Source organism: Chlorocebus sabaeus, chromosome 9 (assembly GCF_047675955.1).
Source record: "Chlorocebus sabaeus isolate Y175 chromosome 9, mChlSab1.0.hap1, whole genome shotgun sequence".
NCBI lineage: Eukaryota > Metazoa > Chordata > Mammalia > Primates > Cercopithecidae > Chlorocebus > Chlorocebus sabaeus.
The window spans coordinates 7,338,463-7,351,072 of record NC_132912.1 but is presented as its reverse complement, the minus strand read 5'-3'; the positions used below and the strand labels follow the sequence as shown (position 1 = coordinate 7,351,072).

General features: G+C 41.4%; 1 protein-coding gene across 2 annotated transcripts in view; it reads left to right on the top strand.

Moving 5' to 3' along the window:
- Window positions 1–12,610, top strand: part of SFMBT2 (Scm like with four mbt domains 2) — a 253,380-nt gene that overhangs the window by 176,370 nt on the left and 64,400 nt on the right. For both annotated transcript variants that reach the window (XM_037983322.2, XM_037983323.2), the window contains one exon: window positions 6,332–6,414. In XM_037983322.2, the coding sequence (XP_037839250.2) occupies window positions 6,332–6,414 (83 nt within the window). The remainder of the gene's footprint in view (window positions 1–6,331; window positions 6,415–12,610) is intronic.

Sequence of the window (12,610 nt, the reverse complement as noted above, 5' to 3'; positions counted from 1 at the left end):
TCTGGATATCTGTAGGGAGACTGTCAGATCGTCCCACCTGGCTACTGGACTTGGAAGCAAGTCTCATTTCTAGCTTTCTGATTCATTCTTGAGCAAAAAGGTCACTTCTGATTGAAAAGAGTTGGGATAAGTAAACTCTTTGGGTCATTTTTAATATCTGAAAATACTTCTGATTGTTGAAAACTAAGAGCCTTTTGTGTTTATCCCTAAATTCACTTCATTCTTCAGGGTATGTAAGATGTTTTTGCCCATTGACAGCTGGTATTTATATGTTAGACCCCATCCTGGCCACATACCTGTGTCCCCTAACATTTTGTTTACAATTCAAAATAACATGTGGAACATTTCCTTGGCAGAGAAGTGTATGAAGTGTCATACCATGATCAAGATTAAGTATTTCTCAACATAATGTTTTAAAAGATAAGGAAGGTGGCATGGCTAGTGCTTATATTATTGTCTTACTTGTTTATCTTCCTTATTTTCTGGGTTTTTTTTTTTTTTTTTTTTCCTGCACTGTTCCATGCATGAACATAAAAACACAGAATAATTCAATTGGGAATGAATGAAAGTGTCACTTTTAAAGCTCAGCATCAAGGAGGGCTTAAAATTGAATATCACCCAAGAATGTGGAGGTAGCTAGATTTCAAGAGGGAGGTTGTAGGTTTTTAGCAAACAGCATGGACAAGAACAAATGCTTTAGTCAGTCGCTGGTGATTTTGCTGTCCTGCCTATAAGTCTGCAATGTACAGAAACTCCTTTGTGAAACAGATGGAGGCAATGTTGAGAAAGTTGTTTTCTGGAATAGACAGACTGGCTCCCAGGCTGGTTCTGCCAGCTGAGGTCTGTGCAGTCTTGCCTCCCTGCCTGGGCCATGGGACATTCATCCCCTAAAGTGATGCCACAGAGCCACTGGCTTTAGTGGGTGTTCAAGGAATATTGGTTGCCTCAAAAACATTAAAAACTTGGGCTTGAAAGGAGAAAGATCAGCTTTCAATCGGAAGAGTGAGGCATTGCAAAAATGCCCCGAAGTGCTGCTCTGTGAGTTGTGAAACTTTATGGGAAAGGACTGAGAACCTGTTCTTAGAACTATGTTCTGTGGCATCAACATTTATGCACATATCTGGGTCCTGGTATTTGCTGACTTTGAAGATGATTGTATCACTTTTCCTTTCCAAGGAAGGTGGAACTGAAAACTAAATAAGCTTGCTATTAACTCATGCTCTTCTAACATTTAATAGAGTAAACATTCTCTGGGGTGAGGAAGATCTCTCTATGGAGCTGTTTGCTCTGCAGTGGTGAGATCTTCAGAGCCTTCTTTCCTCACTCTCCGGGTGCCCCTCCATTCTTGCTTTTACCTCATTGTGTTATCGGCGTCAGGCTGTGTGTCTGTTACTCCCAGTAGTTGTTGGAGCCTGAGGATTTTGACACATTACCAAATTGACATTACAGTGGTTTTTAAAGTTACACTCCAACCACAGACACATAAAAGCACCTGCTTCCTAACAGCCTTTAGAGTGGTGGATTCTTAGTGTTGTTTTTCATTTTGCCAGCCAGGTAGATAGCAAACATGGTATTCCTTTGCTATTTTTATTTTTTATTAAGATTATGTGTGTGTTTTCATAGCCACCCAGGATAGAAGAGGAGTTTTTATTCCTGCATGTCTCTTTTGTTAGAGAGAGAATTTTTTTCTGTAAACCCATCTCCTACCCATCTTAAGCCTCCTAAAAAGGGCATATGGCCACCATGAGTGTCGCAAGATTGTCCCGATTCACTCCCTCCAGGAACTGGATATCAGGATTCTACTGGCAGAGCTGGAGGAAGGCTGAGGGGAGGCAGTCATGGTGTATTTCATGTGCTGAATGGACTCTGGATTGATCAACCATGCCTTAATTATCATTTAAAATAGGGCAAAGATTCTGTGTTTTCAGATACTTTTTTATTAATGAAATAATTTTGTGATCATTATTGAAAACTTGGAAAATACAAAGAGGTCAAAGAAGAAAGTAGCCAAGAGTCCTACCACCCAACAATTATTGTAATATTTATTATTAGGGTTTTTGTACATTTTCTCTGGTCTTCATCTTTGCATATTTTATATAAATCTAATATTCTGTATATGTTTATAGCAATCTTTTCATCTAAAGCCATAGCAATTATTTTTTATGAATTTTTTAAAACTACATGCAGTTTCATGCCTGCGTGGCATTCCACAGACTTGGAGAAGTCTCATCTCATTTTCTATTACTGCACAGAAAGTTCTTTCATTTTTTTTCCTCCAGTGTTACTAATCATAATGCCGTAAGTGTCTTCCTGTATAACACCTTTTTTGGTTTTTAGGGTCATTTTTATGGGATAAGTTCCCAGAAGTGAAATGGTTGTGTCAAAGGGTAGGAGTTTTTTTAATGCCAAATAGTTTTTCCAAAGAATTGTCCACTTGCACTGCCAATAATGATGTGTGCAAACAGAGCTGTTTTATGTCAATTAATATGTATCCAAGGGAAATGGGTCATCAACCTCTTCCCTTTTGGACCTGTAAGGGTTGAAACTTCATTCAGAATAAACACTAATAAAAGCTTAAATAAATCTAATGGTTGTGGTTCAGCAGTCTCTCAGGGAAGCTTGCTGTAAATTTTAATTGCCTAAGGGGTTTTATTTCCTCTCATTTTCTTCTCCCCTCTGCTATTTTCCTCCCTCCCTCCAGGTTTAAAACATGTTTTCCTTTCCACAGTTAAGCCTTAGTACTTCTTGTTCTGTCTTTGTTGATTAATTAGTATAATTGACCCTGTCGTCTCTATTATACCATCCACAGCAATTTGTTTTTATGTCGCAGTTATTTTCTGAGCTGTCACAAAACTGCCTTACAAAGAGAGCTCATTATCAGCCCAAAGGAGAAGAATTTGAAGGGATGAAGTGAGTAAAGGTCCCGAAGAGGAGGAGGAGGGGAAGGAGGAGTCTAAGTTGTTGGAATGTCAAGGAAATAAGCATGTTCTAGGGGCAGAATAATTAACTGTTGCTTAGGACATACCCAGCAAGACTTGATTTTATCTAGAAATTATCAGATTAGAAATGGCTCTCCATAGACAAAGTGTGGAGGACTGGATGAATAGCTAGAAGGCTTGAATGTAGATCCAAGAAAACATGGGGCATGACATTTTATAAAATGGGTTGAAGCTCATTAGAAGTTAATTATAGAAAGCCCAGCTTAACGTGTAGGGATTCTGTGTAGGGAATAGCGGTGACTTCCAGGTTGGTAAGTTTTATCTGAACATGTATAGACCATAAAGATTACCCACATGCCAGGCTGTATCAGAAAATGCTTTGCTATTTTTCTATATAGTTTTATCACATTTCCCTCCTCCCCACCCCAATGATCTCATCAAGTTTTCTTCACTCTTGAAATTAACTCAGGAAATAGCAGAGGTCCAGGAAGAGATAGTGGAACAGAAGGAGATCTTGACTTTAACAAAGTCCATCTTCCAAAACCCCAGACAGATGAGATCATTGTGTTACAGAAATGTATCTTCACGGATGGAGTCGTGAGGTCTTCTTAGAGGAATGCCTTGTTAGGTAACTGCTCATCATCCAGTCACATTACACTTTCCTTTTAGGAGCAGAGAAGGGAATTAACCACGGAGAGCTGGGGGAAAAAATCCTTAGGAGCAACAGTAAAATAATTAGTAATGGTGGCTCTGAATCAGAATGCAACGGCAGAGGGATCTAAAAGCTTTTCTCTTTATTTACTTTATTTTATTTATTTTTATTTCGTTTTTTGAGAGACAGAGTCTTGCTCTGTTGCCCAGGTTAGAGTGCAGTGGTGTGATGTCAGTGCACATCAACCTCTGCCTCCCGGGTTCAAGCAATTCTCCTGCCTCAGCCTCCTGAGTAGCTGGGTTTACAGGCGCACACCACCACATCTGCCTAATTTTTGTATTTGTAGTAGAGACAAGGTTTCACGATGTTGGTCAGTCTGGTCTCAAACTCCTGGCCTCGTGATCCACCTGCCTCAGCCTCCCAAAGTGCTGGGATTATGGGTGTGAGCCACCGCGCCCAGCTGCTTTTCTTTTTAATTTGTGAATTTGTGGATGAGGAAAGTGGGGCACAGAAGATTTAATCTACTTTTTCCTGGCTCCATCCCATTACTGGGAGAGTTGGGTCTTAAACCTGGATACCCTCTTCTCCAGTTCCAGGCCGTTTGTCCTGTTAGGAAACTTCTCCGTTTGATGTGTCTTGAGGCTAATTCTTCTACAGTAGAACGAGGCTTTGATCCAGACAGCTCCAGAGAAACTACACTCAAAGTGGAAGGTTTTCTTAATTGTAGAGAAGCTCACATTACATTACCTTGTTTGTGAGATGTGTTCTGTTGTGTTTAAAAAGGTTCAGAAGAAAGTCGACTTTGGTCCTGTCCAGAAACCTCTGATGCAAGAGCCGTTTAGCTGGAGGGGAGCTTTGGAGAGAAGGGCGGGAGAAAGGGCAGTGGAAGAACTCGAAGAACTTTGAAAGTGGCTGGAAAGAATTTTCAGTCTTTACAGAATGAAACAGCTGTCTTAAGAAAGAAGGGGACCTGCCACTGTTGGTCAACGGGATATGGGAAGGTCATGGGCTGGTCTCTGGTACCCAAGAAGCACAGCTGCTTTTTTGGTTAACTGTCACCCTTAACATCTTAAAAAAAAATATATATATATATATAGGGCTTGGCAGGGTGGCTCACGTCTGTAATCTTAGTACTTTGGGATGCCAAGGTGGGTGGATCACAAGGTCAGGAGCTCAAGACCAGCCCGGCCAATATAGTGAAATCTTGTCTCTACGAAAAATATAAAAATTAGCCAGACATGGTGGCAGGTGTCTGTAGTCCCAGCTACTCAGGAAGCTGAGGCAGGAGAATTGCTTGAACCTGGGACACAGAGGTTGCAGTGAGCCGAGATCGTGCCACTGCACTCCAGCCTGGGCGACAGAGCAAGACTCTGTCTCAAAAAACAAAAACAGAAACAACAAAAAATAGGATATATTGAGCTTGCTTAATGAAAATAATTCCATTTTTTTTGCTTGGGAATACAAGTAGAGGCAATCAGTATCTTCAGTATCTTGAGTTTCCTTAATAAAGAATTTCCGTAGGTCCCTCTGCATCTGACTTAGTAACTAAAAGTCCTTATCATAAATGAATCTGCACTCATAGAATCTGTGACAATACGGGGGAAAGAAACTGGGGGATTTGGATTAAAAAACATAAGAAATCCCTTAGAGATTTACTTCATGTAGATTTCAGCCAACAGAGAGCACCGTCAATGAAGATACTAGGGGCATTTACCCACGTCAGCGAATCACAGTTGGGCTGTGTTTTTCCTTTGCTTGTTTACAGGAAGGTTGTGACACCTCACTCCTTTTTCCTTGCCTGTCCATTGGTTTGTTTTTGTGCCGATGAGACTCCCATTAAGAGGCATTTTCCTCCCTGGGTTATGCCTTTCTTAGGTATAATTCAGGCCTCTCTTCTCTCACCTCTTCTCCTGTCTTGCCATGATCGTGATGGACATTTATGTAGTTGCATCTTCCCCACCCCTACAAAATGAAGTGGAAAGAAAAGGAAGGAAGGAAGGAAAGGGGAGGGGAGGGGAGGGGAGGGACCACTTTAGTAGGATCTGTATTTGGTTACATTCAGTGTATATGAAGAGTTGTTGCTCAGATGCCTCTTAGTATATCCAAACTGCCCCCAGAGCTTTGCAGCAGAGGGCTGCGTCCCACGATTCTCGTGTTCCTTCAGTCTTAGCAAGTCAGGGCAACGTTTGCCTTCCTCCCCTTCCCTCATTTCTCTGGGAGCTTTCTCTCCAAACCCTCTACTCTTTATTGCTCTCTTCTCTACCTTCTGTTACTTTTTAAAAAGTCGTCCCTGGTACTGTTCCCCCCCGCCCCCCCAGTAAAATCTCATGTTTTCCATAAAGACACTGAAAAGTAAGCTCCCATGAACACAGGCTTCCCATAAGGGAGATGTCATTGTCTATTTCTGCACAGTGAGTGGTGACAGTATGTTCTTTGTCATATCCCGGCTCAGCTCTTCCCCCTTATGGCAAATTCCCCCACTGGCTGGCGCCGCCATAGGTAAGCTCCACCCTTCCTCACCTGGCTTCAGATGCCGTGTTACGGTAACGATGGTGTACCTGTGTTTAGTACTTTAATTTATCCAAAATATTTCATCTGAGCTGACGGAATCTGAAGTGCTGTGAGGCATCAAAGGACATTATCTTTCGGGGGCCTAAACTTACACCCCTTCTGATTTTGCTCATCTGTCTGGAATTTCGCCTTAATGTACGCTGTTTTCTCTGTGTTTTTTCATTCCCAGGTTACTCTGGCCAGGACTTCGACTGGGCAGATTATCACAAGCAGCATGGGGCGCAGGAAGCTCCTCCCTTCTGCTTCAGAAATGTAAGAAGCTTCTCTCTCACCTAATTTTTAAAAATCATAGATCTTGTTTACCATGAGTTTTATAACTTGCTTTGTATTGATGAAGCAAGGTTGGAGTATTACTGTGCACTGGAGAACTACAAAATGTCTGTAGTTTTTGGAAAGCTCTGCTTTCAGGTTGTGTGTTTGCTGGGGTGATGCGGTCTGTGCTAACAAATTGACTAATAAATGCACAGTTGCTGGAACATGCTAAAAGGTGATGGCCAAGTCTCACTTACGGAAGAGTCCAGGGTTTTCCTGATTAATAGGTGGTTCTCACCTTGGTGAGTAACCTAGCCGGCAGAAGGAAAAGAGATGAAGGAGAAGGTATCACTAGTTCTAAATACTGCAGCCTGATAGCAGTGCATATTACTGCCGTTTGCTTTCTACTGGTGGGAGCTCGTTACTTGGCTGCACCATGTCACAGGTGAGGCCAGTAAGTGGGTCCTGCCTGGGCTTGCTGCCCAGCTGTGATTCTGGGCTCTGGAGCGAAGAGGACACATTTTGGTGGACAGCTGGCCATCTGTGCCCCTGTTCGAGGAACACTTGCTGTGTAGCATCTTATCCATGAGCCCATTGATAGGAGAGTGTTTGCTCGTGAGGCCTAGTCTTAAAATGCAGTCTTACTTATTTTGATGGCTTTAATGCTTTCTTTGATGTCCAGTAAGGTGCTAGTGACTTCTGTGCTTTGCTAACTTTAAGCAACTACCTGGTTCATACAGAGCTTATTGGAACATAGTAATAGGATTTTTGTGACACATAAAGTAGCAATGAGTGTTTGTGCACGTGCATATACTTACAGAGGTATAGGAAGTCATTTTATAAACTACAGTCATGCATTGCTTAATGATGGGGGTATGTTCTGAGAAACGCATCATCAGGCCACTTCTTTGTTGTGTAAATGCCATAGAGTGTACCTTGTACCTACACAGGCCTAGATGGTATAGCCTGTGCTACATACAGCTTTGAGATTCATCCACGGCCTGGATGGTATAGCTTATACCACATAGCCTAGGTTACGTGGTACAACCATATAATCACATGGAACTACCATTGTATACGCAGTTCGTCATTGACCGAAACGTCACCATGCAGTACGTGACTGTAGTTTACAAAATTATCAATAATTCTTCAACCCTAGGAACTATGAGTAGAGATATCAATTATCTCTGTTTTAAGAATTAGGCTTAAATGTATAGTCTACTGTGTTCAATGCGCTTTTAGTTAGGAGAGTTAATTTACATTAAGACAAAAAGATGATAGTGTCCTCTTAATTGAGATCTGTGACGACAGTGCACAGCCCTCGCTGGTCAGAGACTTGTTTGCTGAGCATGTGCTCCTGGAGCTTGCGGGTTCTTGCTGCTGCACCTGTCTTTGCGCTCTAGACATAACGATATGAAAAATGAAGCGAGAAAGGGGTGGCTGAATAGGGAGTTCAAAAGTGACCTCAGGTCAACATCAGAGTTTGGAGGGTTCAGTACGTTGATGATTGGGTCAGTTGGTACCTGTAAATACAGAAGCACGTCAGCAGCAAGGTTGGAAATCAAGGATCCTTCTGTGATTGAACGACCTTGAGAAGCAGCTCAAATCTCAGCTGAGTTCTCCCCTTATCTAGGCTGCTTGGAGTCTGCCTGGCACCTGCATGATCCAGGGAGCAGTAAAAAAAATCTAGGCAGAATTTACACGTAGAATTTGTGGTTCCCATTTGTGGTTCCCAGTCCTGGCTCTCCCCAGGATTGCCACTGAATGATGTTGCCTTTGCACAAGAGCAGTTTCTCTGTATCTTGAAGAACTGAGTGGTGTGTGTTTAGGTGACAGGGCTGGTAACCATGCGCCCATGAGGACTGCAGCTGGTTAACTCTGAAAGCTTTGATGTCCTGTGCCGTCTTGACTTCTCATCGTATTGATGTCGCAGTCACAGAATCTGCTGGCTAGTCTGCTTTCATTTAGGGTCGCAGAAACATCTTATAGCACCCTAAAACCCTTTTGAGATTGTGCTTTGTACCTGACAAGGTACAAAGAGAAATATTCCTTCCCCGAATCATTAACTTTTGGAAGAAAATCCTTCTCTCTCTCTTTCATTCTATATTTAAAGAGTGATTTCTTCTATGGCAACATAGCCCCACTAAAGCTTCTTTTTATCAGTCCTCTGTTCCCATTCGCAGCCAGGAGTTGTCCACATGGCTTTGAGTGGTAGAGTAAGTCACCACATTCCCAGGTGGCTTCTGAGCTTTCAGGATTTGGCCACCAAGTTGCTGTCTGTTTGGATGAATCTGCAGGCATGTTCCGTAGGAATGCCTTCGTTTCTGGCACTCCGTTTATGTAATAGAGAGGATTGTTGACATATGCACTGCATTGGCGGTGCTTTGCTGAGTTTGTTAGCTTGCTACGAGTGCTCTTTAATGGAATGCATGTTACGACTTCATTTTTTAATCACACATCTCCTGTGTATTAGAGGAGAGCTAGTGTGGAATTGGATATGTGGAAGACATTTCCCCAGGGATGTTTAACAGAGGCTGTTATGAAAGGGATCGACACAGTAAAATGCTTGGTAAATAAACTCACAGGTAACAGTTTTGCTATTGATCCTTTATAAATTACCCTCAAGCGGTGGATTGAAATGAAAATAGGTTATGTGGTTGTAGCTTTCCCTTGTTAAGAAGGATAAATGCATTTTAACTTACTTAGAGGTTTTTCAAGCGGCCAACGGAATTGTATTTTCAGAACGAAGTTCAATCCATGATAGCTGTGGGTAAGACCAGGTAACTTGCAGAAACAAATAACCCACCTAGAAGATCTTTGCTTCCTATTTCCAAAGAAACGTAAAGGCATGGAGCCAGTTGATTTCTTAACATGCATTGGATCACTTTTTTTCAGGTTACATAAAAATATAATTGTATTTTTCAAATTAAGTTTTAGAAAAAGACATGTAAATGTGAATTACCTTGATTTCTAAGTCAGAAAAAGAAGTAGTCTCTGTTCCTTATAGGAAACTGTTTATCTCAGTATCCATAAGTGTATAGATCTATAGTGTTGTAACATGGCTGATGATAATTTATAGTAGTTGGCAAGTTGGGAAAATTTTATGTTTATTTTAAAATAATATTTTCAGTATTGGCTGAGTAAGCTCATACTGAACTGACCCTTCTGCATGTAGAGCAGCTCTAAGGTCTGGACACAGGACCAAAAACGACTATTTAAGGGTAGTGGAACGTGAACAAAAGCAGGCAAGAAAATAGGAGACTGGAGGAAGGGAACAGCATGGGGGAATTGTCCCCTTTTTTTCAGACTTTTAGCCTGAGGGCAGCCACAGTTGACAACATGTCGGATAACTTAGAGAGTGATGTAAAATTCATGGTCTCTCTGGCCTGATGAACCACATTACAAAATTTGGGCAACCACAGATCCTGGAAAGTGAGGGAAGACTCAGACAGCGGAAAACCAGGATTGGGAACCCCAGATTCTATGTGTAAATTCTGTCTAGGTTTTTGTGGTGATCCCTGAATCATGTAGGTGCCAGGAAGACTCCAAGCAGCCTAGGAGAGGTGAACCCAATTGAGATTTGAGCTGCTTCTCAAGAGACAGAGTCTGTAGTTTCAGTCCAACCAAGGTGATAGCTTGCTAAAATAGAAAAGTCGACACTCTTGATAGAATATAACATAATCCAAACTTGCCACAACATAACATTGAAAATATCTACTCTTTAATTCCCACATTGCTCAAGACAAATGGGAAAATCAGCCTCATTCCCAATAGAAAAGACGAAATGGGAAAATCAGCCTCATTATCAGTAGAAAAGATAATCAGCATAGACTAAGCCAAGCATAGACTAAACCCATCATGACCCAGATGTTGGAATTAGCAGACAAGTATTTTCAAGCCCCTATTATAACTAACTGTGACGTAAAGCAGTGGTCCTTAAAGGATGAGCCTGAGACCAGCAGCCTCAGTATCACCTGGGCACTTTTCAGAAATACACATTCTCTGGCTCCACCTACAATCAACTGAATCAAAACTTCGGGGAGAAGCCCAGAAATTTATATTTTTAAAAGATTTTCAAGAGGATTCTGATCCTACAATTTAAGAACTGTAGATATAAAGGAAAATATTCTCTAATGAATGAAAATATAGGAAGTCCCAGAGAAGAAGTAGAAACTATAAAAAAGAGAGATTCTAGAACCCAAAAATACAATTTTTGAAATAAACAAATTTATTGGATTAGCTTAATCGGGAAGATAGAGGAAAGAGTCCATGACCTTGAAGATAGAAATTATTTTGTCTGTAAAACAGAAGAAGATGGACAGGGAAATGAAGGACAAATGGAATCTCAGGATCTGAGGGACAATTATCATGTAGAATTGAAGACCCAGAAGAGGCGGCTGAATAAGAATAAAAAAAGACATTTCACCAAAGAAGATGTATGGATGACAGGAAAACACGGGAAAGCATGCTCAGCATCAGCAGTCAGTAGGGCAGATGCAAGCTAACACCACCATGAGACACCGCTAGATACCTATTACAACGGCTGGATTTGGAAAAACTGGCAATACCAGGTGCTGATGAGGATGTGTAGCAACTAAAACTCTCGTACACTGGTCATAGGAATGCAAAATGCTGTAGTAACTTTGGCAAACATTTTGGCAGCTTCTTAGAAAGTTAAACATTCATTTACTATATGGTCTAGCAGCCCCATCTCTAGAGAAAGGCAAACTTAATGGCACGGGTTGAATTGTGCCTCCCCCAGATTCATATGTTCAAATCGTAACCCTCAATACTTCAGCATGTGAGTGTTTTTGGAGATACAGTTTTTAAAGAAGTGATTAAAATAAAATGAGGTCCTATGGGTGGACCCTCATCCAGTGTGACTGGTGTCCTCATAAGAAAGGAGGGGGCCAGACTCAGTGATTCACACCTGTAATCCCAACACTTTGGGAGGCTGAGGTGGGCAGATCACTTGATGTCAGGAGTTCAAGATCAGCCTGGCCAACATGGTGAAATCCCAGCTCTACTAAAAATACAGAAAAAATTAGTTGGGCGTGGTGGGGCATTCCTATAGTCCCATCTACTCAGGATGCTGAGGCAGGATAATGGCTTGAACCCAGGAGGCAGAGGTTGCAGTGAGCCGAGATCATGCCACTGTACTCAAGCCTGGGTGACAAAATGAGACCCTGTCTAAAAAAAAAAAAAGAAGATGAAGAAGATGGGGATTGAATCCCAGGCAGATCTTAATGGCTTGGCTAGTTTCTCCACCTATAAAAATCAGGACACTCTTACTGCTGTTTGTGTTAGGTAATTAACAGCCATAAAGCATGCTGAAAGTAGAAACTGCTCAATACACACAGAGGCATGACCACATGAGGACACAGGGAGAAGACAACATCTGCAAGTCAAGGAGAGAGGCCTCCAAAGAAGCCAGCCCTGCTGACACCCTGATCTCTGACCTCCAGCCTCCAGGACCATGAGAAAATAAATTTTTGTTGCTTAAACTTCAGTCTGTGGTATTTTGCCACAGCAACCTGAGCAGATTAATGTACTTATGTTTAGATGAAAAGTTGTACCAGAATGTTTACAGCAGGTTTAATCACAATCACTGAAAACAACTCAAATGTCCTTTAACTGGTAAGTGGACAGATAAGCTACAGTGCATCTGTACAAACTACTCAGCAAGAAAGCAGGACAAACTTCCATTTCATGTAATAGCATGGATGAATCTCAGTGTATTATGCTAAGTGAAAGAAGCCAGACTCAAAAGACTACAAGATAGTGTGAGTCCATTTACATGACTTACAGAATAAAACGGGGATTCTGATCCTAAAGTTTAAGAACTGTAGATATAAAGGAAAATTTTCTCATAATGAGAATATAAAGAAATATAAAGGAAATTATAAGCACAGAAAACAGATTGGTGTTTGCCAGGAATTGAGTGCTTTGGAGGGACTGATTACCAGAGGACCCCAGTGCAAGGGTATTTTGGGGGTGAAGGAATGGTTCTGTGTGTTGATTGTGGTTATAGCTGCATAATGAAATGCACTGGTCTCACAGCCCTGCACTCAGAGAACAGTATACCCAAAAGACTGAATTTTACTCTCTGTAAAAATGTTTAAAGTGATCTTAAAAAGATAATAATAAACAAAAAGCAATAAATAATAGCGATAAAATTAGCAATGAGCAAAAAGAA